Below are 23031 nucleotides of genomic sequence, written 5' to 3'. Positions count from 1 at the left end.
TGCTGCATTGTGTTGCTTTATACTGCAACTTGTTTCTGATGTTTAGACTGCACTCAATGATGCAAATCTGATACCTGATATTGATGCAAAAATACTGGAAACACCATAGTTCTTATGAGAGAGGTCGGTCTTTTCCGACTAGTAATGTCTAACAAACAAAAGTGCATAAAAATAGTAATAATAGAAAAAAATAATAGAAATAAATAAACAGAATTATTGTAAATAATTTCATAAATTAAAGTCAGATTGGGTTTCAACCCCCTCACTCACTCTCTACTATCAGACAGGCTTAATCAACTAGTTAGATTTAAGAAAATCATCCATTACTGTAGTAGTATAACAGAATCACAAGACTGGGTATCAGATTTTAAAAAGATACACATAAAAACAAACAAGAAATGCCTGACAAGGGGGAAAAAAGTAAGCAAGTAAGACAGCCAGAGGCAATTTAATAATGATATTGATTATTCAGCATCTTTGCAACCAACCATACATCTACTAATGCATCTGTTTTTAAATGTTGCTTATGCTCAGTCAGTAACAGTGTTTATTTTGCCCCTCTTTTTAGACTCTGATCCTCCTACTGTATTTCCATGTAATTATCATCAACAGAAATGATAAATTATTTAAATGCATGACAGCTCTACACTTTTTAAAACAGAGAGTGGCGGTAGAGAAAGGTAGGCAGATTATGAAGATCATTACATCACTTAATTTGGCGACTGATATGCCTTTATGTTTACGAAGGTTTACCGGCTGCTAAATCTAATTCGGTTTGACAGTTAAGACTTTGGCTGCAAAATCAAAATGTAACTCCAAATGTTTTTCCCACACGGTGAACACGGTTACCCTTTTGTGTCACTCAAGTTGCAGCCAAACACTTCATTGAGCTGTTTGCATTTTCTCGAACAGGTGAAGATGAGGAAGAAGTTGAAGAGCAGTGACAAGGATAATGGTCCAACTTCCCCCACAGTTCCGAGCATCACCTTCGACTCTGTGTTTGACAGCGGAAGGGAGATGAGTTCAGATGTTTACAGCACTGTTGGCACAGGTACTAAAACCTACTGAAAGAGTGAAGAACAGTTTCTAGAAGAAAACAGACTGATGTTTGTTGCAAGTGTGTAGATATATGGAGTGGTGCCTGTTCTTTCCTTCAAATCAGAATACTCACAGCATCACTTAATGAGTAAAGATTTCATTAGTGCTGCTCAGGTGTCAAACCAAAAATTCTTTCATGATACGGAAAATAAAAAATGTTGAATTTAAACTGCAGATATAAGGCTGTCCACAGCAGGTGAAGAGGACAAAGTCCAAACATTAAAAATAGGTGAGCGCATTGCAGGAATATAACGTGAGGTTGCATTGATGAGTATGAACTGCAAGGGTCCTCTGCTGAACTTATAAAAATCTACACAACACACAGTGCTGCTGAATCAATGATGAAGAACTAGGAGTCAAATAAAGAAGGTATTCAAATCAATACTGCATTCTGTCAGTGTCACTTAAGGTTATGTTGTGTACTCCAACTACTTTGAGTTCATTTTAAATACTTCAAATCAAACCTTTTCTGATAGCTCAGGAGTAGTGCCACCAGCAGGTCAAAGTTTTCCCTTTTCCTTTTCACTGACACTGAATGACTTTTTTTTACGTTATTTTACTTTAACGTATAAATGATAGAAGTGTTCCTGACAACAGTCTGAATCACGAGCTAGACAGTACAATGAAACACTGTCCTTGCATTAGTATTTAAGAGCCATTTGAAACTACTCAACACATCTAACATTGGTCAAATTGAACTAAATGTATTGTGTATCATGTGGAGCATGCGCACTGCATAGCATTGCACAGACGCAATTTAATATTCAATTAGAGTGTGGCTAACTTTAGCAATCAGCAGCCATCTTTAACCCTTTAATGTTAACGCTCCCATTCTTGTGGTCAGTGTAGTCACAGATTTTCTCATTCAAGGGACTATGTGGTATTTTAAAGCCTACATACAAACAAATCAAAATGTGAGTTACTTTTCCAAAACATCATATGCCCCACTTTCTAACTTCCTGGTTTACAACATCCTGTCATGGAGAGTGGGGGCTGCAGCCTTTTGGGGCTGAGAATATTTGAGCTATTCTCATCAAAAAACAAGCTGAGGAACTTTTGCTGAAGTAACATATACTCACTAATTCAATATCATCCTTGAAAATGCCTCTTTCATTTTTTTCCCTGTCAGTTCCTTTTCCATATTCATTCATTTCTCTCAGAGTGTATTCCCTAATGTTGTTCTGCTCACCGAGTAGCCTATTTTATACCTTTTCAAAAGATCATCATTATTACCCCTCTCACTGCTGTATAAAGGACATTAATGGATAGCCTGATCTAGTAGACTGACCGACCAAGACACAGGAGAGGACCATCTGTTTACTTTTTCAAGGAGATAAATATGGACAGTTTTAGCACATCTATAATATATAAACATCTAATTGGATGCTACTCTTTTCAGGCCCTCATTATATAACCTCTTTCTTTAACACAATCTGGTAATGTGAAAAGCTGCTTACATGGGTGACTGCAGCACCACCAACACAACAGTGCCAATGGTTTTGCTTTGCACTTACTTCTCAGTACAAGGGCAGAATTTAATTTGCACCATTGTACGGTTCTATGCATGTCAGTGCACTTCACGATCTCTGATGCTACAGGTCTACTGCACATCTTACATTTACAGCATGATGCTTTTAACACGTTCATTTTTTTACTAAGTTGCTACATTGCCATCTGTTGTATGCTTGGGGTGAGGGGATGCAGGCACTGATGCTGGCTCAAGTGCTCAGCTGCTTACAGAGTTTTCAGCTTACACTAAAAGCATATCCTGTCTTTTGCATTGAACAATTTCATCCCTGCGTTAACCTTGTTGGTTATCTCTGCAGTGTGGGCAATTATTCCTCATAATTCTGTTCACTGGGTATGTGGTTACATAAAATAGATACAAGTCACTATAATTTTGATTGCAAGAGTGGAAAAACTGGAGGAAAGTAATTTTCCATCAGTGTTTTTCAGTTCATAATAAAAAGAACTATCAGGTGTATTGCAGATGTGGTGTTTCTTTTTACATTTTAAGTCTTTCTGCCCCTTTTTAATTCTCGTTGTGTTTCTTCCATCCAACTTAACTGCCTACTTCCTTGCTTGTGTCTTTTTTCTCTTTGTGTTTTGTCCATATGCCTGATTTAGCAGGACTCTACACTCTGGGAGGATGTGGTGAGCTGCATGTTAGTGTCCACATCCTGGTCATGTCCTCTGTGCACTCGCTATCCTCTCCTAATGCTTATTTTTAACAACCCATCAAGTCACTTTTTGTCATTGTCAAGTTTTATAACAGCATGCTTTCTTAGTCAGGCACCCATGAGGTAATGAAATGTTGTGTTGTTTTCTTAATGACTAATGACAATGAAAAAGGATTCCAAGTGCCATATTTATTTTTCAGGATAATTAAAGTTAATAATTTATGCTTGTGTTTTCCATCATGTATTCTTCAGATCGCCAGCAGTCCTGGACATCTTTGTCCTCTCTTCAGTTCAGCTCACCACCTCCAGGTAACTTCAGAGCTTAATGATGTTTTTATGTTACTTTGTTTGCCTTGAATATACAGTCTGGCGTTCATATAAAAGGTGCACATGGCCAAAGAGATGACACTCATGAGGTTGTGGATTATTGTTTTGGAGCCTTGAGTTTAGTATTCTGACCTTCGCCATCTTTACTGCTGCTTGCTTGTTAGATTGGATGTTAATTATGACCACCAAAAAAAAAAGGTTGTGCACAAAATGGACACCTGAGAAAATACACAGCCTACAGAACAGCCGATTCACTGGAGTATCCTTTAGTGTAATGAAACACTGAGTGAGACAACATGGCACCTTCCTGTCTCTCAAAGTGTCCAGGCCCTTAATAATGCTAATGCCTTAACAATTTAAACCCCTCTACAAATGTCATAAGAAAGAAAATTAGCTAGTGAGGTTTTGTGGTCTTACGACTGCTAACCACGTGATGTTAAGTGGTCCACCATTTTTGATGTGTGACTATGTATGATCAATTCAGTAAGACCTCAGTCACGATGCCCTAGAGACGGTGCACAATAATCTGGCAAGGGAAAAATATGCATTACCAAATGGATCTTGGAGGTTCTTAGCTGTTGCTAGGTTGCGAAGAAGGTGCTGAACCAAAAGCCTGTATGTGATTGCTTTGGTCCCTAACTCCGGTTGCCCACAGTTAATAGGAAACATGCCAGGTTGTCTGAGACTGCAAACATTTGCCAACTACTCTTCAAATGGTAATGAAACTATAAAAGTGTGACACAAGTGAGGCACTAGGGATGGGTATCGTTTAGGTTTTATCCGATACCAGTACCAAACCGGTACTTTTGAAACGGTGCCGGTGCTTAAACGATGCTCGAACCCGTGCTTAAAGAATGGAGAACACACACTTTGTCCAAAAACCTCTCATGTTTAGCTGTTTTTTTGTAAGAAGATAACAATGTTAGCCTTTTCTGCAGCTATAGGGCATATATGGTATCACTCTTGGCTGGAAGCAGTGCTTAATCAATGGAAAAAACACCAACTTTGTCCAAAAACCTCTCATGTTTAGCTGTTTCCCACTTTTTCTTTGGTCATTTTAGCCTTTTTGGCCAGGGTGAAGGGAGTATCTGCCATCAAACAAGAAGACAGCCGCATGTAACTACGACGGTGTTTGCTAGTTCACCTTACGTGCATTAATTTAATAACATGGTTAGCCTACTCAACGTAAATTACACAAGAACAACATTAAGCTACTCGCCCAGAGAAGAACGGCTGCTGCTGCCATCATCATCCGTCATCATTTCTGCTACACTGGCAGGGCTAGGGGCCAGGACTCTACTCTTCTAGTTCTTGGGGGATGTTGCTAACTCCATGTCCGATAACAGGCACCACACCCGCAGTAGATGTGCACGGTGTGAGGTCTCGCAGCAAGCTATCAAATACGGTGCATTTCTCGGCTTTTAACAAAATGCTATACGTCGCCAGGTGTTTCATCAGATTCGAGGAGTTACCTCCTTTGCACAGTGTCACCTTAAAGCACTTGTTGCAGGCTGCTGAGTTTGCATCTTTTGCTGTGAAGTACAGCCAGACTTTTGACCGCTTCGCCTTGGGCATTTTTAATCTGTAGCTCTGCTCTAAAAGAACGTACGTACCTGGGCCCGCCTACTACGCTTGGAAAGGTAAAATGAGTTTGTGTCGAGTTTGTGTTGCACTTTTATAAGTTTTCTTATAAAGCGAAGGTTTGTAGAAAAAATTAGTATCTTTGATGTAAAAGCTGCAGCAATCTTCAACCACACCAAGCAGGTTTTTGGTGCAGCACCTTCTTTATGACCAACTTCACCTAGTGGCATGAAAGCAGCTTCCAAGAACCACTCACCAACTGGATTACACATTTTTCCCTTGTGGTTCCCTTATGATGGAGGAGGCCAACGGTGTGCATATGATGTCATTTGAGAAACCTCTGTAGAGATTGAAGCCTTTTCCCAGAAGAAAAAAAATGCATATTTCTGTTGTAAAGTTAGAAATTTGAACATGGATGTCTATGAAGAATGACTTACTTTTGAAATCGACTTCAAGTGGTCATTCCAGGAACTGCAGATTTTTGGCACTGGTGTGCTGGCTTCATTTTTCAGTTTTAGTTGCAACAAGTTTTGGTTTCATCATGTGGGTCAGGTGTGATGTTACATACAGTTTGAAGTGTTGTTGCCAAAAGGAGTAAAGGTCTGATGTGTTTAGCTGATATGCAAAGTAATGTTTGGCATTTCATCTAAAAAGCTGCCCAGCAGGGAGTTAAAACATTTTCCTGCATTCTGTTATTGAGAAATATCAGTGTGCTTGTCAGGGCAAGTCTTGTCACCAGATGACAACACCAATTAAGATCATTTGATTTACAGTGCATTTCAAGCAGTGCCATTTAACACCTTTTTTTTTTTTTTATATATATATTTCACACATCTAAATCATGAACCTGTTGTGTCACACTTCTCTTACTGGTGCAGTTTCAAAACACTCCAGTGGCAGATTTGGATAATTGAGGGGTTACATTTTGTCTTTCATTTTTTTTATTAAATTTTAAAATTTTAAAAGACACAAAAACGTCTGTCCTCCAAGTTTATGTCGCAAGGAACAGAAAGTGCCACCTTGCTGGCATGTTGCATTTGAGAAGATCTACAAAAAAAAAACCCCAAAAACCATCTGTGTCTATCCAAACGGAGTCGTTTCGTCTCTTCCCTGTTTTTGCAAGATGACTGTAGCTGTAAATTCAGATCTCTTTTCCCATCTAAATACAGCACTTTTATAATCCTAAACAGAGCTCTGGAGAGTCAAGATCCCAGGTCACACGAGTCCCTAATTTTCCCACAGTTCACAAGCCCTCACTAAATCACTAGCGATTCTGAAAGCTACCATAGGAATGTCTTTTTTTCCCCCTTTCCACTGTCTTCAGATAATGTTACTTTTAATGCAACATATGGGCATATTTTTGTTGTTGGTTATATCAGCATACACAACACGAGTGCATTAAGAGAAATTAGAATACATTTAAATGTGTAAGTAAGTGTAAATCGCAAAACCTGTTTGAACAGGATGTACACAGCGAAACTTTATCTGCAGTGTCACTACAGACACATATTAATAGCTAAAGTCTAATGAGTGTGTTTCTGGGTGTCTGTGGGTGAACGTGCAGTGAAAAGAAGCCCTGGCCTTTTAGAAGTCCACTCCCCCAGCGCGCTCCAGAGGAACTGCAGCTTTGCAGACGACATGGAGCTGGAGCCAGAGAGAGAGAATGAACTGGCCCCAGCCTCCTCAGTGTCACAGTGAGTTTACCACCATAGGATTCTGTGTTTATGTGTACGTTCGTTTTAATGACCATGACAGGGAAGGTTTTTATGCATTTTGTTTTGGGTTTTTTTTTTTCGCTATTTGTAATTAACCTTTGAAATATGCCAAACCCCAGAGGGCTCGTGTCTCTACTGTGTAATGAGTGTGTATCAGGAAAAAAAAATCACTTGCATTTGCCGAGGCACTTGCACAGCTAGAGACTGAGAGTGATATGAGGAAATGAGTGTTAAGTAACTGCAGTGCAATGTGAGTGCACAGTAAGTGAAACAAATGGAGCGACAGTTTTGACCCGTGGGACTACTTTCTAAACGGAGGAGTAATGATGCAGAGTGGGAAATGCATGCAGCAGCGTTGTTGGCAAAGATCACTCTGTGCTCTGCTGACTTCAAAATACGTAACCAGCTGTTCTCATAGAGCAGCGCCACATCAAATCCCATGCTGCATTGTGCCATTATAAGATACTACACTTTGAGTTATCCATGACGAGACAACACCAAAAATATGAGAGAAAAAAAAACCTTGAAGAATGTGTTTCTCTTCACCAGGTTTGTCTTTGATTACATGCTTTGTTACATATTTAACACCAATTTGTCAGTTTTATTTTATTTATAAGACTGGAGAATAGCTCAGTTTAGTCATTGGTACAAATCGTGGTGTATAGATTCTCGCTATGGAATACTTCCCAGGAGTCATATTTCTGCAGCTGCCAGTTTCGACTTTGCAGTGCACTATGTTTCAGCAAATTGATAATAATCGAGGTACTGAGACTTTCAACAAAACTGCCAAACATTTGTCACAAACAAACGAAAATTACACCCCCAGTTGCCCAGAAGACAGAGCTTTTAAAGTCATAATAAAAGAAAAAAGTGTGTGTACAGCTTCATAGACACTTTTTTGAAAATCTTTTTCACATTGCATTTTTGTTTATACCAATCACATGAAGCATTTGGAATAAAGGGAAGGGATGAGTAAAGGTAGCTGCGAAAATGTTTTCCTTTATTGAATGAAGGAGGGAAAAGTCAAGGCAAAAAATTTTCTGTTAGCAACACAGGTTTTAATTGAACATACTGAAACAAGACCTGTGCAAATTCCATCTGATCTCAGCTATTACAGCAATTACTAAAAAAAAGGTTACAAGAGCTTAGTTCTTTAGCTCCTTCTGTCTTTCTGTTAATTTGATGGCATCTGAATAGTCAAATTATGTGCCCTGATGACAACTCCAGCCTTGCTAAGGCAGACCTAGTAATGTTTAAGTCTCACTTTCAGACATGGCATGAGTGCAGATCTCTAAAGTGCAACTTTGTGAATTTTTTTTAGCTCAGAAAATACTGGATCTTTTTGAAGAATTCTCCAATTATCAGTAACATTAGAAAAAAACAGGATTGCAATCTATAATAATAATAATATAAATGCTAAAAAGGCTTTTTTGACAACGTTTTAATATCAGTCATTTTCCACATTTCAGCATAAAAATGTCGACAGTACAAAGAGCGGAGTTCATGTGCCTTTAGACTTTTCAAAAATGCACAAAAATGCACAAAGAGCACCCGAGGAATGTTCAACAACCATTATTTGCTTGGGTTTCATATTTTTTAAAGCACAAATTTCTATGATGAAGACAGACTCTGTGGGCTACATTATTGATCACTACTACTAATAAATATAAGGCAGGGGTTTGAAGTTACACAAAGTGTAGATTTCAGCTGTTTTTGGAAGTCTTCTCTCTGAGTTTATTACATACCTCGCAGAAGCAGACAGCAGCAGAATGAATTTTTTCAAAGTTAGAGAATTGCATGTATTATTGCATGTAACCCACCTGTATTTACTTATATATTATAAATTATTCTCAATGTGGAGACACAGTCAGTCAGAATCCATGTCACCTTAAAAAAATTTATGGATGTTTACTCCTGTTTGAAAAGTCCTCGTAACTCATAGTGATAACAAAAGCATTGGTTCAATACTGATCATAAGTGTAACTTTTTGAACTGTCAAAGCATGACAGCTAATAATAATGAATTATTAATATCAACACTTTACCGAGTTCTTTTGATTCCTCAGAGGCATCTGATGGAAGACAAAACACTGCTCAGTAGACCATTCTAACAGAATATATGGCACTAATAGTAATCAAAATGCCTTTACTGCATTAAATAGCACATTTAGGTGCTATTTAAATAGCACTATATATATTAAATAGCACAATCAAGTATCCCCTAACAGCTCCAAAGACATCCTTCTAATCTTGCTAAGGCTTTAATCCGTGGGATTTCATTCCACTTATCAAATTTAGGGTTGCGGGTGGGATTGGAGCCTATCCCAGCTATCATAGGGCAAAAGGCAGAGCACACTCTGGACAGGTCACCAGTCCATCTACAGGACTGCCACAGAGAGAGACAGACAATCATTCATTCTCACAATCATAGCTAATAGGGAATTTAGAAATTCCAATTAACCTAAACCACACGTCTTTGAGACGATGTACTCAGAAAGAACCTACACATGCATGAGGAGAACATGCAAACTCCACACAGAAACCCTCCAGTCAGCTGGTGGATTTGAATTCTGATGTTGACTTAAAAAACTGCCCAACATGTTGCCTAGTGACTCCAGTGGAGTAAAGATCAAAACTTTTGCATCTGCAACACACACATATATATGCAGACTACATGATTGATGTACTCAGACCATGACAATGATCAACATTAATAAAGTTCACTGATGGCTGTTACTACAAAAAAAATGAGAGTGAAAAATATGCTTACTCACTTCCTTCAAGCCCTCTAGAATCTCACTTCTCAACACATCAGGTACTTATTTTGAAGCACTGAATATCTGATGTCACCAGGCCATTAAAAACTGCATATATAAAATCACCCATTAAATCTGATAAAAGAAATGAAAAAAATGTTTGCTGACTTTCCCCAAACAGGATTTAAAAAATCTTTTTCCTTTGGGTGCTTTAAGCATCATGTTTGTCTCAATACCACTAATGTAGCTGACTATTCGTTAAGATCTCTGTTGAACATAAAATCATCATAGTGACTTTGGTTTCTACTGAGGAAGCCTAGAATACGTAGTCCAGCACATAATCCCCTTTAAAACTGTACAGAGTTAATTACTAAGCTTGCTAATAGGTAGACTTGGATGCTTTAGATAGAACAAGGCTAAGCTCCTCTTTTTATTCTTTGTGCTACGTAAAACAAACTGTCTCTTAATTCCAGTCTTAGATCTCCTCTTTTTAAGTTTAATAAGCTCCATTTCCAAAATATTTAACCATTTCTTTAAGGATTATAACCTTACAGATCCCTAGGATGTTCACATCACAGTGTTCATTAATGGTAGGTGAAAATATTAAAGAAACATCTTTGATATTGAAACGCTTCCCTTTTTTCTGAAGAAGTCACAATTTGCCATTAGAGCTAAAAGAAATTTGTCTCACTGCCTGGCTTCTGCTTATATCACTACCACATAATCCTTTTATGATGTAAAATGGATTCTATAATAGTTCAGGAGCACATTATTGACGTTTCATAGTACTAATTTGACAAAATGTTATGAAAGCTGTATTTGAAAATCAGCCCATTGCATTGCCTCTGAAAAGTCCATTATGAGACTCTCACCTACCTTGTTATACACCGGACTTGACAAAGAACTCGCTGCGCTCCCACCTCACATACTCGCTCACTGCTTTTCCAGGGTAATGAGACTGTTAAGTAATACCTATTTAATAATTCCCACAACATAATAATGGAGGCTAAATGCCCGACAATCACTCTAAGCTTTGTGCTAATGATTTTTCGAGAAATGTGCAGACCTTGAAAATTACCCGCCTTTGTTCTTTCTGTAACTCACCTTCATCACATTCAAAGGAAGACAAGTAATAGAGGAGAGGCTTTTGATGTAGATGAAGCAGTAATAATGAAATTTAATATTTTTGCCTATACTGATAAGAGTTCAGGTATGAAGGCTAATGTCTGCCAGCTTTTTCATAGTTTCACACATTCATTCAATTCAATGAAAGAAGGGGTGTAAACAAGTGTAGCAGGTTGAAGACAACCAACCTTGATGCAAATGTGTTTTTCACAGACTCACAGAGTCTCACCGAAAAGCCATCCGGGTGATCCAGAGAATGCGTTATTTTGTGGCCAAGAGAAATTTCCAGGTAATTATTACAATTTTTTAATAGCAAAAAAAGCATAATAATCACACATTGGGAAATAATTGATGTTTATGTTCTCTACTTAAAATTGCGTAACCTATCTGCATACTCTGAACACCTACTAACAGCTTGGTTTCACTAAGCAGTATTTATTCATTTCTAACATTTCAGTAGTTATTAACTAAGTACTGTACTGTTATTTACTGTCACACTGTCACTGTGCAAACATCAAATGCAAAAGTAGAGATTGGGGAGCAACAATAATACACTTTGCCCCAGGGTCACAGCAAGCAGTGGTTCAGCTGAGTTTGCAAATGAGCAGTTCAGATCAGCAGCATCATTATAGTAATAGGTTTTTGAATTGGTTGTGGAAAAAAGATGACTGGATCTGGATATGAGTCCTATACTGTATGTTTTTTTTCTTTTAGATGATGTTACACGTTGTCACACTAGTAACGCTTTTATGACTTCTCTAATTCTAATCAAAGGCTCAAGCCATGAAAAGCTAGCTGTGCCACAAGCAAAAGCTTGAGAATGTATTGGATCATTCCTAATGAACAAAAACTGAAGAGACAATCTCAGGTTTTTTTTAATTCTGTTTCAGTTGTAAGTTAATGTGGCGGATATGGCATTTTTGCTTTGCTTTCAAGTATAATAAAAAAAATTAATTCCCCTTCACTTTATGTCCAGGTAGCCTCTGTTCAGTGGGGTTTTTTTTGTACAGGTTTTGTTCTTTATCAGCCAGTCACAATACCATTTCCATGATATTAAATTAATAAAAATTACTGTGTATACAGGATTTACTTTATATGTGGTTTCTAAACCTCACCAAACATCTGTGGAAGAGAAAGGGCACTCTCTTTCTGTTCTAAACTTTTACATTTCGGGGCATAATTTTAAAAAATCTTCTGGACCTTACCAGATCTTTAAATGATTCACATATAACATTCAATATAACTTCAGGGGGGAAAAAGTGTGACATACCACACTTTATGATTATTTATTTAACAAAGAACTAAGCCAAAGAAGAAGCCGTAGGTGAGAAGCTAAGTATACCTCATAATTCAGTAAGCTGTAGAACCACCTTCAGCAGCAATAACTTGAAGTAATTGTTTTCTACATGACTTTATCAGTCTCTCATGTCATTGTGGGGGAACGTTACAGCATTTTTTACATCTTTACAACATTTGCAGGCATTCATTCATGCACAGCTCTCTTAAGGCCCCCTTTTTTCTCTGCAATTTCTCTGAGCATTGCACAGCCTGACCTTGGGGTGAATTTGCTGACATGTCCGTTCATAGTAACTCTGGCAATTATTTTGTATGTTTTCCATGTGTGAATAATCTTTCTCCCTGTGGAATGATGGACTTAAAATTGTTTAAAAGTGGCCTTGTAATACTATGTAATACTGGCCTTGCAACAATTACTTATCTAAGATAAGATCGTTGCTATTGTCTTTCCTCGCTGGCTTTGTATTAACACACTGCTGAATGCTCCAGAGCAGTAAACTGCCAAAAATTCTGCTCTTATGGAAGTCATCAAACTTGCTGATGAGCAATAAGACTAGTGCACTAATGTTACCCTTTTAGTTCCTATGAAAGCAGTAAGTGTGTACTTAGATTTTCACACACTGTCTCCTGAATTTTGGCTTAGTTTTTGTTAAAGAAGTAATGACAAACTGTAATATGTCATGTGTTGTTGTTGACCTGAGGCTTGATTTAACTAATTTTAAAATTAGGACCACATGATATTAATTGATTGATTGACTGATTGATTGATTGATTGATTGATTGATTCATTCATTCATTCATTCATTCATTCATTCATTCATTCATTCATTCATTTATTTTTATTATTACAATTATTTCTATGCCATGAGTAAAACCTTTCTTTTTTGACATGAGTATAGACCATCCTCTTGCATGAAAAATTTGTTTCTTTGACAAGATAATTTTCTAAAGAATATCCAGTTTCTGGCATGTAAAGACATTCGTAAGGGTTTGATCCTGACAAGACATTTGTAATAAAAGAGATGACGTTTTGATTAAACAATCTGAAACTCTCTGTTGTAGCAAGCTCGGAAACCGTATGATGTGCGAGATGTGATTGAACAGTACTCCCAGGGTCACCTCAATCTTATGGTGCGCATCAAGGAGCTTCAGAGACGGTAAATGGTTTAAATAAGATGAGCTTCATGTGAATTATATCCCCTGAGTACAGCATGGATATATGTGTACAATGCTGTCAAAGGCAAAGAGATATATTTAAAAAAAAAAATGAATGGAGGAGATCTAGGAAGATGAAAGGGGAAGTAGAGAGAGAGTGTAACTTAAGGCTCCCATTGTTTCCCCCAGACTGGACCAGTCTTTAGGGAAGATAACTTTGTTCCAGACAGGTTCAGGTAATGAATCACTCCACTGACTTCTCGAAATACATTACAGCAGCTATGGTACAAACCACAGACCTAATCCTTCTGTCTTGTTATTTACTTGACTGTTGTCTGCCTCTGAAGACCGAGCCAAAGACAAAGGCAACAACTCTATCGGATCCAGACTCAACAGGATGGAGGACAAGGTGGGATTTGTGCAACCTCAGTGGAAAAATACAGTAACACTCACCAGCCTTATAGTGTTTGAGATTCTTTCTTTTCTGTGTACAAGAGAAATATATTTAAAATATTTAATTCCGTCTCCATTTATCTTGCACTATAATTTGAACTTTTATTGCAGTTCACAAGGGTTATCCCAAGAGGATGTTTACAATGACAATTTACAATTCAGTGAACCCATGAAAATAAACTGCATTTGGGAATTTTCTGGGTAATGCAACAAGAGCCGCCTTTGTTTACCGTAATGTAACATGAGCCACTATGTATGCGTACACATGTGGCCTCGTTTTTGTTGATTCAAATATAAAACTTTAAGAGCCTGTTCCAGTTCTGTGGCATAAAAAGAGGAACTGTTTGCTTTCATGTATTTCAAAGATGCATCAAAAAAAAGAAAAGAAAAAGGAACACAATGTGCAATTCCCTCCCTGAGTTTTTATATACATCTGTAATTTTTTTCTCTTTCTTATTTGTGATTGGATGAAAAAAAGATCAAACTGTGTGTAAAGTTTTTAAAGAATTTTCATTTCATAATCCTGTAATAAACATCACTTTAGTTTCTGTTCTTGAAGTGTAATTCTGTATCATAGAACCATAACTGACCATGAAAACTACAATCATTAAAATAATTGGCCCAAACTAAAGATGCTGTTTGTGCCACCCGGGTTAATTAAAACTTTATGAACAACGTAACTGTAGCTCCTTTGTTTAACAAGTAAACAAACCTAATTTAATTTTAATTACTAAGAGGCACTGTTGGTGTCATAGCTGTCACTTAAATGAATATTTGATTGAACTCTTACAGATAACACACATGGACCAGACTTTGAATCGCATTGCAGAGTCCCTCGCATATCTGCTGGAACAGAAGGATGCTGGTGGTGGCGACGGTGGGGGCGGGTCAAGGCTCGGACCGACCTGTAATGTCCTCCCCAGCCAGGACAGCCTGCCAAGCTATGACCAGCTATCTTCACCCTCTTTGTATGCCTCCTCCAACACCGCCAGCACAGTGGTCTGCCCCAACCCTCCCCCGAGCACCACTGGCAGTCAGGATGAGAGCTGATGAAACCAATAAGCAAAAACCAAGTTTTTCTTCTTTTAGTATAGTATAAGATATTTATGATGAATGTCTCAGCAGACCATGCGGAATATGGACATCTGTGAGAGAAAAACAATAATTCAACACTGCATGCAATATCTCTTAACGGTTACATTGCTATTAGATCTTTGTAGTATCCAGGTTTGAGTATTGTACTTGACATTTATTCAGGTTAATGCCAAAAACCCTGCAACCTCAACCTCCGTTCTTCCTGTTTAGCATATGCATATGTTGAAATTATATTAATTTGTAGTAACTTTATTACTCTTAGGGGCCTTACATTTCTATATATCACTTGAAAATCCCAAATGAAATGCTGTTTTCACTGTTTTCCACTGTTTCACTTTTTTGTTAATGTGAAGATTTCCTTTCTCTTATGACAATAAAAAATGCAGTAATCATAATCATGCCTGTGTGATGTGAAGCAAAAAACTTTCAATGGTTCATGTTTTTATGAACCAATCCTGTTACAGTCTGAGTTACTTTTTTTCTCAAGCATTATCCTGCAATAGCATTTGATTAGGTAGAGGATCAACAGGGGGTTCTCGACCCCCTTGGGGGACACCCCCCTAGGACTTAAATATGGGGCTCTCCACCATTTGACCTTATAACTGAAGAAGCTTCTCGGATGAGAGGTGAAACGTCTTCAAGCAACTTGAAGAAGTCCAGACGCTTTTCTTTCCAAGCTCTTTAGACTATGTCAATAGTCCCTCTTCCCCCCAGTGGATGGTAATGGTACTTCAGGTGGGCTGTTGTTGAAAGTGAATTTGTATGCTATGATATGATATGATATGATTACTTTTCTGGCTAATTTCTGATCCTGAATTTGCCTTATATATCCATAATAATGAAAAAAAGTATGTAGAAAGAAAGGGGCTATGAGATGTCATAAGCAATGAGTTAAATTTGCATCTAAGGAAAAACATGACCTTTTGCTTATATTATGACCAAAGCTCTAATGAGAGGTTTGGGTGAGCCACAGAAAACATCCAGGTTTCTGAATTGATCATGGCAGTCTTAAATTTAGGAAGTGCTGATTTACATTGTAGCTGACATTTTTACAGACTTTTTAATCTGCATTTGTTTTTTAATCAGTAAAAGCTTAAGGTGCATATATTGCTTTAGAATCAATTATTATATTATTTTTATTACTATATTGACTACTGAAATTTCAAAGTAAGGTCGAATTATTGAGAAAGAAAAATTAAAATAAATTTCCCAAATCTGGAATAAATAAAATATCTTAAAGTCATCACTACCAAGCCTTCTTTGAAATAACACATTAAACTGCATTCATCTTTGATAGGTTCATAGGTTTTGCTTGAATAAATGCCATTATTTACTATACAGTTTCAGTTACTATTTGTTGTTTAGCACAACTTTTCCGTAGCAATAAAAGATTTAACTAATTATTACTGAGTGTCTATCTATTGAGTCTGCTGGCCTTGAGGAATCTCTCACTAAAACCAGTGAGATAAATATTTGAGTTACAGTAAGACATTTTTCTTTTGTAATGGGTATTTTGAAGGAAAAGCAAACTAAAAAAAAGTCAGTATTTCACACTAAAAATGAAAGCAAATAATCCAGCAAGGCTACGTTCACACTTCAGGTCTTAATGCTCAATTCCAATTTTTTTGATCAAATCCGATTTGATCTTTTGATCTTGATTTTTTCCACAACCTGCTCGTTCACACTACAAATAAAATGCGACAGCAAACGCGCTCTAGTGTGAACCCTCAAAGTGGCCCGCATGCGCAAAAGAAGACGTCACATACAACGCGCTCTGTTTAGACCCAGACCAAACAGTATTGTTTAACTGATGGCCCTTAATATAAAGACTTGTTTCGGACTTTACGTTTCCCAATTTTGCTTTAAGTTATAAAGTTATTTTGTTATTTACAAATGGCCTAATAATTATCCTTATTGCTGTTTTAGAGAGGAGCGGTGCTTCAAAGGATAGTTGGAAATGTCTGTCCGAATCTGCAGATTATACAGTACAAATAAAATGTTCACGTTTCTCCAACATTGTCTTCCAAACAGTTTCACTAACATCTACACTGGATGGCCAGGAAGCGATGTCTTCTCGGGCGCTGATAATTGGCGTCTGTCTTGTGTCAATGACGTAAAAGACAGATTTAATGCGACATGACCATTCAAACAGCAGTCGCTTTTTAAAACATCAGATATGTATCGGATTCAGTACCACATACGAAAGTGACCCAGATCGGATTTGAAAATATTGGATTTGTGCCGTTCACACTGTTATACCATGATCGGATATGGGTCGCATAGGGTCGAAATGTGTGAATGTAGCCTAAGAGTCCTTGTCTTGAATGTCTGGAGCACCGTTCAAGTCACTGCTTCCACAAGTACTGTGCATCACTCATGTTTTAACACAATGAGGTGGTGCTGTGTGTCATGTCCTCGCCAGTTTACTGAAACAGTCAAAAGCATGGCTAATACCATGCTCTTTAGACAGCTGACCTTTGAGCGGCAGATGGTGACCTTTTCCCTGCTGACCATCCATGGGGTGTCCAGGCATTCCTTCATACAAGTAGCCATGTGGAGAAAGGGCCCAAATGACCATCTGCCTCTGGTGTGGACAACAATGGGCTGCACCCTCCTAAAGTGTGCTGAGGGTGCTTGGCCTTTGTGGCGACGAGGAAGAGGGTGAGGGGGCAGTTTCATTACAGGGAGGGCGTGGATTGTTTCGGATATTGGAGTAATCTGCGTTATAAACACTCAAACAATACAGACAGTCATTATGTCCTAAAGCTACAATGAACTGCTTTTTTTAATGTTTCTTTAGCATCTGCTTTGGTAAGGCAATTTGTAAGGCACATTTCAAACAGAAAGAAAAAAGAAATAAAACACTAACATGCTAATTTAGCCAGCAGTTATTTGCATCAAAGGGTACAATTTCCTCAGATTGTATTTGTTGAGTGATCAAACACAAGTGGAAGTCCTAATGCGTGTCTTTCCTGCAATTTCTTCTAGTTTGGACAATTTAATGAAATCCCAATCAGAAGAAGCCACAACAAAGCAGTACCCTTTGCAGGATGGTTTTTTGTTTTTTGTTTTTTTAATCAACCTATGGTTCATTATGAAGGAACATTTCTAATGCTCTCAGCAAAATCACTCTAGAATTACATGAAACAATCATTGCAGGCTTGTTAGTGACAGTTAAATTCACGGATAGTGTACTGATGCTTGTAATGCTTCTCTTTCAGGGAATGTAATTACTGCTGCAGTTGGAAAGCTGGGAATACTCTATCCTATGGGAACCTATGGACCCTTGGGACAGTTTGATATTGATTTTTGACAAGTTCATTTGAAAAATAAATCCACTGGAACAAAGTTAATGATCATTTGTCTCTAATTCAGAAATAACACAGTTAGCAACGTCACCCAGCCTTTTAAAAGTGTTATTGTCTTTCTTTTTTCTTGCTTGTGCAGCAAGTATGAACAGGAGGCCTTTGGGAAAGTGACATTTGAGCAATCGTGAGGCAAAGTAAGAATAAGCATAAGTGGTATTGCTTCAGGCACTTGTCAAGGATGATAGCAACTTTGACTATGAACAGGGACTAAGTGAAAATAGAAAAGCTGAGGGAAGACCTGGGGGTGGGGGGTCGAGGAGTGCCAAAGGCTGATTTGCAGGTGAAATAGATGGCACGCTCTGCTTTGTTGCTATTATCCTGCTCTCAGGCCAGATGGCCTCTTGAAGTTCTTTAGAGCTGAAACCCCAACACTGCAGGAGTGCACATACTTATGTGGGATTTGGCTTTTCTAATGGGCTAATTTGGCAATTACAGTTCATATTAATGGATATAATTTAAAGCCTGACGGCACATTTCTTACAATTGTGATTATGAAATATCTCATAATAGAACCCAGAAAATGCAATTACTCTGAAACAATTTTCTTCTTTGAATCGCTAAACTTACAACCCGAATAGTTTTTTTTCTATGACTTCAGAGAGAGAGAAAGAGAGAGACTTATTAACCTACTCATCTGTGTCTGCTGCAAAGACAGCACAAAAACACTAAAGATGTACTCTCTCATAAGAGTGCAGTCATATTGAAAAACCAATAATTTAGAAACCTGTTCACCAACGGGCACGGCTATAAATAGATGAACATTTTAGTGTAAGAAAAAGCAGTCTCAGTGTCTTGCATATAAAGACAAGACTGACAACACGTTTGACAGCCGGAGGATAAAAAGATTAAGCTCCATTTAGTGTCAGCAAACTGTCACAGTGCAAAATGTGGTGCGCATTGTTTTGGATATTACAAATCTGTAGTTTTAACATTGTGTATTACTGATGTGCTGCAGATCTCAATTTATGTCTTAGACAAGTATAGATCTGTAAAGTATTGACTGGCAATCATCCATGAGCTTCTGAATGGCTATGTCTGATTTTATCAAAGGAGGTTTTAGAGATAAAATTCACATTAAAAAGATTTGATATAGGAGATGGAAATGAAACTATCACAAATTTGTTACTTTACATGAAAAGTTTCCTGGTGTTAAAAAAAAGTCAACAGGCATAAAATGTAATGATCAATAATCACAGTTTATTAAAACTGTAATATGCACAGAAATGTGCTACATGTTCATTTTATATAACAATAATGACCCAAAAAAATAGTGCTTTTTTTTAGAACAAGTTACGTTAGCAGCACGAGTGTATAACAGATTTTTTTTAAATGCCAGTGAAGAACATTCATAACATCCATAAATAGAATAAATATTCTAATAAGAGATGTAATCTCAAAAACCCCAAACAAGACCTGCTAAAAAAAAAAAAAAAAAAAAAAAAAAAAAAAAAAAAAAAAAGCAATCCCCCAAAATAATTTGTTGTGGGGAACATGGCTCCATAAAGTCCATGAAAACATAAATAGTCATTTTCAGCTGCATGTTCATCTTAAAGTCTTGCGCAGAGCTGCTTCATTAGAACCGACGTGAAAATGATTCGGGATGCTCTTGGTTGTTGTTGTCCTCCTTCTCTTTGCGAAATAATCTGAAAATCGGAGAGAGAGAGATTGGTCAATATTTTGGCATTAGATTTGTCGATAAGCCAACAAACAAAAGCTGTACCTGTGATCCGTGCATTGTCTTTGAGACTGGCTGCCGGTTTGGAGAGCGTCCTCTTCCTCCTGTGGAGCGTCTCTTCAGTGAGACTCTTGCGCTTGTTGGTGATGTTGGAGCAGTTCTCCTGGTCGGTCCCTGCGCCGTCTTCGCTGTCGCTCGGCCTGTCCCCACCTGAACCGTGGGCAGCGTCCTTCGGCCGTGCGGGATCCTGATAGGAAGCCGCAGTGCAGACTACAGGTACTTCCTCCCACTGAAACCGGCCGGGCAGCGGGGTTTCACACTCGAAGTTAAAATTCCAGCGCCGGCTGTCCTGCTCAATGATCTCCTTAAGCTTCAGCTTCAAGTCCCGGCGCAGCTCGTTGTGGTCCACCGAGCCAAACAAGCTCCTGCAAACAGACTCCCTGCGCCTGATGGGCTCCATCCTTCAAATGGTTAAGTTTTTTGGTGGTGGTGATGGTGGTGGTGCAGTCCGCTCTCCCCAATACTTGACTGCAGGTTGATTTAAAGGCTGCAGGGCGCAAAACTTTTTTGTTTGTGCACAATGACAAGAGACTTCTGATTGGCTGCAGCTGTTGGAGAGGGGCAGCCGTGGTGTGGGGGTTGCTGGTGGTGGTGGTGATCCAATCATTGTGTGACAAACTCAGCTGAAACATTGGATAAAAGCTCCCGATTGTGTTTGTTAATCAGTCCTGTCTAGTGGTCACCGAAGAATTTCTTCTTACTCAGCATAATTCAGTTCAGTTTTATTTTATTTATTTTGAATCACAACAAAAGTTACCTCAACGCACTTTAAATTTTAAGGTAAAGACCTCACAATAAAACAGAGAAAAGCCCAACCATCAGATGACCCCCCTATGAAAAAGCACTTGGTGACAGCGGGAAGGAAAAACTCCCTTTTAACAGCAAGAAACCTGCAGCAGAACCAGGCTCAGGAAACCGATCATACTGTGGAAGAGAACAACAATAAATTTATTAAAATATGAGACCTCTTGCCTCAGTGAGATTTACCTGTATATATACATGTGAATTTTTTTTTAAATTAATAATAACTAGTGATTAAATGCAAACTGGTGTATAAACACATAGAGACTGAAGTCTCCAGCAGCCTACACCTATTTTAGTGTAACTAAGGGATTGGGGATCACCTTAGCCAGTCCTATCTATAAGCTTTATAAAAAAAAAATATTAAAAATTAAAAGAAGAAAAGCTTAGAGCTTAATCTTAAAAGTAGAGAGGGTGTCTGTCTCCCGAATCCAAACTGGGAGCTGGCTCCAATGAGGGGGGCAAGCTGAAGTCTCTGCCTCAAGTTCTACTTTTAAATACCCTAGGATGCCCCAGCATGAGTGCACACAAGCACATTTATAACCCATGCATGGCTGCAAACTGTCAAGAAGTACAAACCAACACTAAATTGTTTGCAATTATTTCTGTTTATAAAATGTTTTTGTTTGTCACACCAGATGGCAAAATGCAGTTCAGTCCCCACGAGCTGTGATTAAGTGGTCTGTGAAGCCAAGTTGGGAGACTAGCTTGAAGGAGATTTGAAATTTAAATCAGGTACGGTTTTGCTTTTTTGCAGGCACAACAGTACTCTATTCTAAGACTGAATGTAAAAAGGTGGCGGTAGCCACATGTTTGGTGACAAGGAGCACACAATAAAACAATAAAACACTCAGCCTCAAGCTGAGTGTTTTATTGTTGGTATCTTGATGTCTTGAAAGCAGAACTGATGAGTGGGGGGTTGATCTGACAGTGAAACCTCATGTTGGTATTACTTGTTAGTAACAAGCTTGGCCTACCGTGAATTACACCCTGCCATCATAAGTCAAAAAAAGAGAACATTATCTTGTTATTTCTTTAGCTGACATTGGAAAAACAGCAACTTTTCTCTCATGTAATTGTTGATCTAATAGTTAATTACTTTAGTGTAGTATGAATGGCTGTGTGGGGTAGGTAGTGAGGGGCAGTCTTTATCAATTGGAAAAATTGGAAAACTTATACAAATACAATTACATTTCTGAAAACTATGCACTCCTTCACATTTTCTGAAGCTGTCCAGGGGACTGGATTAGAGTCTTTGCTAAACTGGGGGCAGCATTCTGGCCCCCAGGCCTTGTATTTGACACCCCTGCCTGGGGCTCTGCTTTTCTCATGGACATTATCTGTTCTGCTTTCCTGGGTGTTCAGCTACTAGTCTGTTCTTTACATCACTTTCACTTTCCCAGTACTGACATCACTGCCTGCCTTCTTTTGGCCAATTAGCCTCCACTCTGTGTGCTTTAAATCTCAGTACTCTTCTGCCATTCTCCCTATCAGACTCTCATTCGTGCAACCACCCTCCTCCCCGTCTCCGCCTCATCCGAGTTGGTCAGAGCTACATCAATCTTCAGCCTCCATCTTCATCTTCACCACCACCAGTGTCTAGACTCAGAAGAGTCCTGTCCTAAATCCTATCACCGCTGGGATTCTGTTCTTCCATGATGGATCATTGGAGTCTGATCACTAAATGTGTTAATTTATTTCTTTTTCTCAGTAAATCATGTCCAGTTCTTCTAAATGATCTCTCCTCACTGAACCTTTTTCAGAAGTCGAGGAGGCACTTCTGTTTTGGCTTTAATTTTCAGACATGGAGCCCACGATTATTTTTTAATATACAACCTATACTTGAGTTAGTTGTATTGCATTAGTTGTATTTTGGCGAGAAATCTTCACAAATACACTTCAAGTGGACCAGTAAGAGAGGACCACACATGTAATTTCCTGTTCACTGAGGAACTCTGCTAGAGAAACTGTGGGAAATGGACCTTGCACAGCAAGATCAGAATAGTAGTGATAAAGAAGGAACGATTCACACTCCTCATATGACTTTCCCCGATCAGTCTGGTGACCTTTGAGCCCCTCTTCTCTAAACTTGAGTCTGCCACTGAACGGCAGGCATTTTGAGTTACACCCCTGATAAACTAAAGAAAGTGAGCGCAACACAGAGCACCAAAATGAAGGAAATACACTGAACCTTTGTGTCCATTCGTTTTATATACAACACACACCATTCACTGACCATGTCAAACATATGGAAAGTTTCCATATGGAAATGTTAAGCCTATAATTCTTGAGCTGTCCAAGAACATTGCCCTGAATTGTAGAGAAACTAGACACAAGGCTGTTCCAT

The 23031-nt window shown here is 38.3% G+C and overlaps 2 protein-coding genes across 2 annotated transcripts in view; one reads left to right on the top strand and one right to left on the bottom strand.

The window, feature by feature from the left end:
* The window catches only part of kcnq1.1 (potassium voltage-gated channel, KQT-like subfamily, member 1.1), a 43948-nt gene extending 28848 nt beyond the window's left edge, over window positions 1-15100 (top strand). Inside the window, exons 10-18 of the mRNA XM_063481792.1 lie at window positions 913-1051; window positions 3226-3252; window positions 3531-3587; window positions 6751-6880; window positions 10995-11070; window positions 13140-13234; window positions 13422-13468; window positions 13580-13641; window positions 14478-15100. Of these exons, the coding sequence (XP_063337862.1) occupies window positions 913-1051; window positions 3226-3252; window positions 3531-3587; window positions 6751-6880; window positions 10995-11070; window positions 13140-13234; window positions 13422-13468; window positions 13580-13641; window positions 14478-14735 (891 nt within the window). The 3' untranslated portion in view covers window positions 14736-15100. The remainder of the gene's footprint in view (window positions 1-912; window positions 1052-3225; window positions 3253-3530; window positions 3588-6750; window positions 6881-10994; window positions 11071-13139; window positions 13235-13421; window positions 13469-13579; window positions 13642-14477) is intronic.
* Window positions 15101-19624: 4524 nt separating this feature from the next.
* cdkn1ca (cyclin dependent kinase inhibitor 1Ca) lies at window positions 19625-20283 on the bottom strand. Its single transcript, XM_063483811.1, has 2 exons — window positions 19869-20283; window positions 19625-19791 (listed from the first exon to the last, which is right to left on the bottom strand). The coding sequence occupies exons 1-2, from the start codon at window positions 20281-20283 to the stop codon at window positions 19691-19693; spliced, it is 516 nt and encodes a 171-aa protein (XP_063339881.1). The 3' UTR covers window positions 19625-19690.
* Between the last annotated feature and the right edge of the window lie 2748 nt (window positions 20284-23031).

This window comes from Pelmatolapia mariae, linkage group LG1 (assembly GCF_036321145.2).
Source record: "Pelmatolapia mariae isolate MD_Pm_ZW linkage group LG1, Pm_UMD_F_2, whole genome shotgun sequence".
NCBI classification, from domain to species: Eukaryota; Metazoa; Chordata; class Actinopteri; order Cichliformes; family Cichlidae; genus Pelmatolapia; species Pelmatolapia mariae.
Note: the sequence above shows the minus strand (reverse complement) of the source record. Positions and strands in the feature narration are given on the sequence as shown.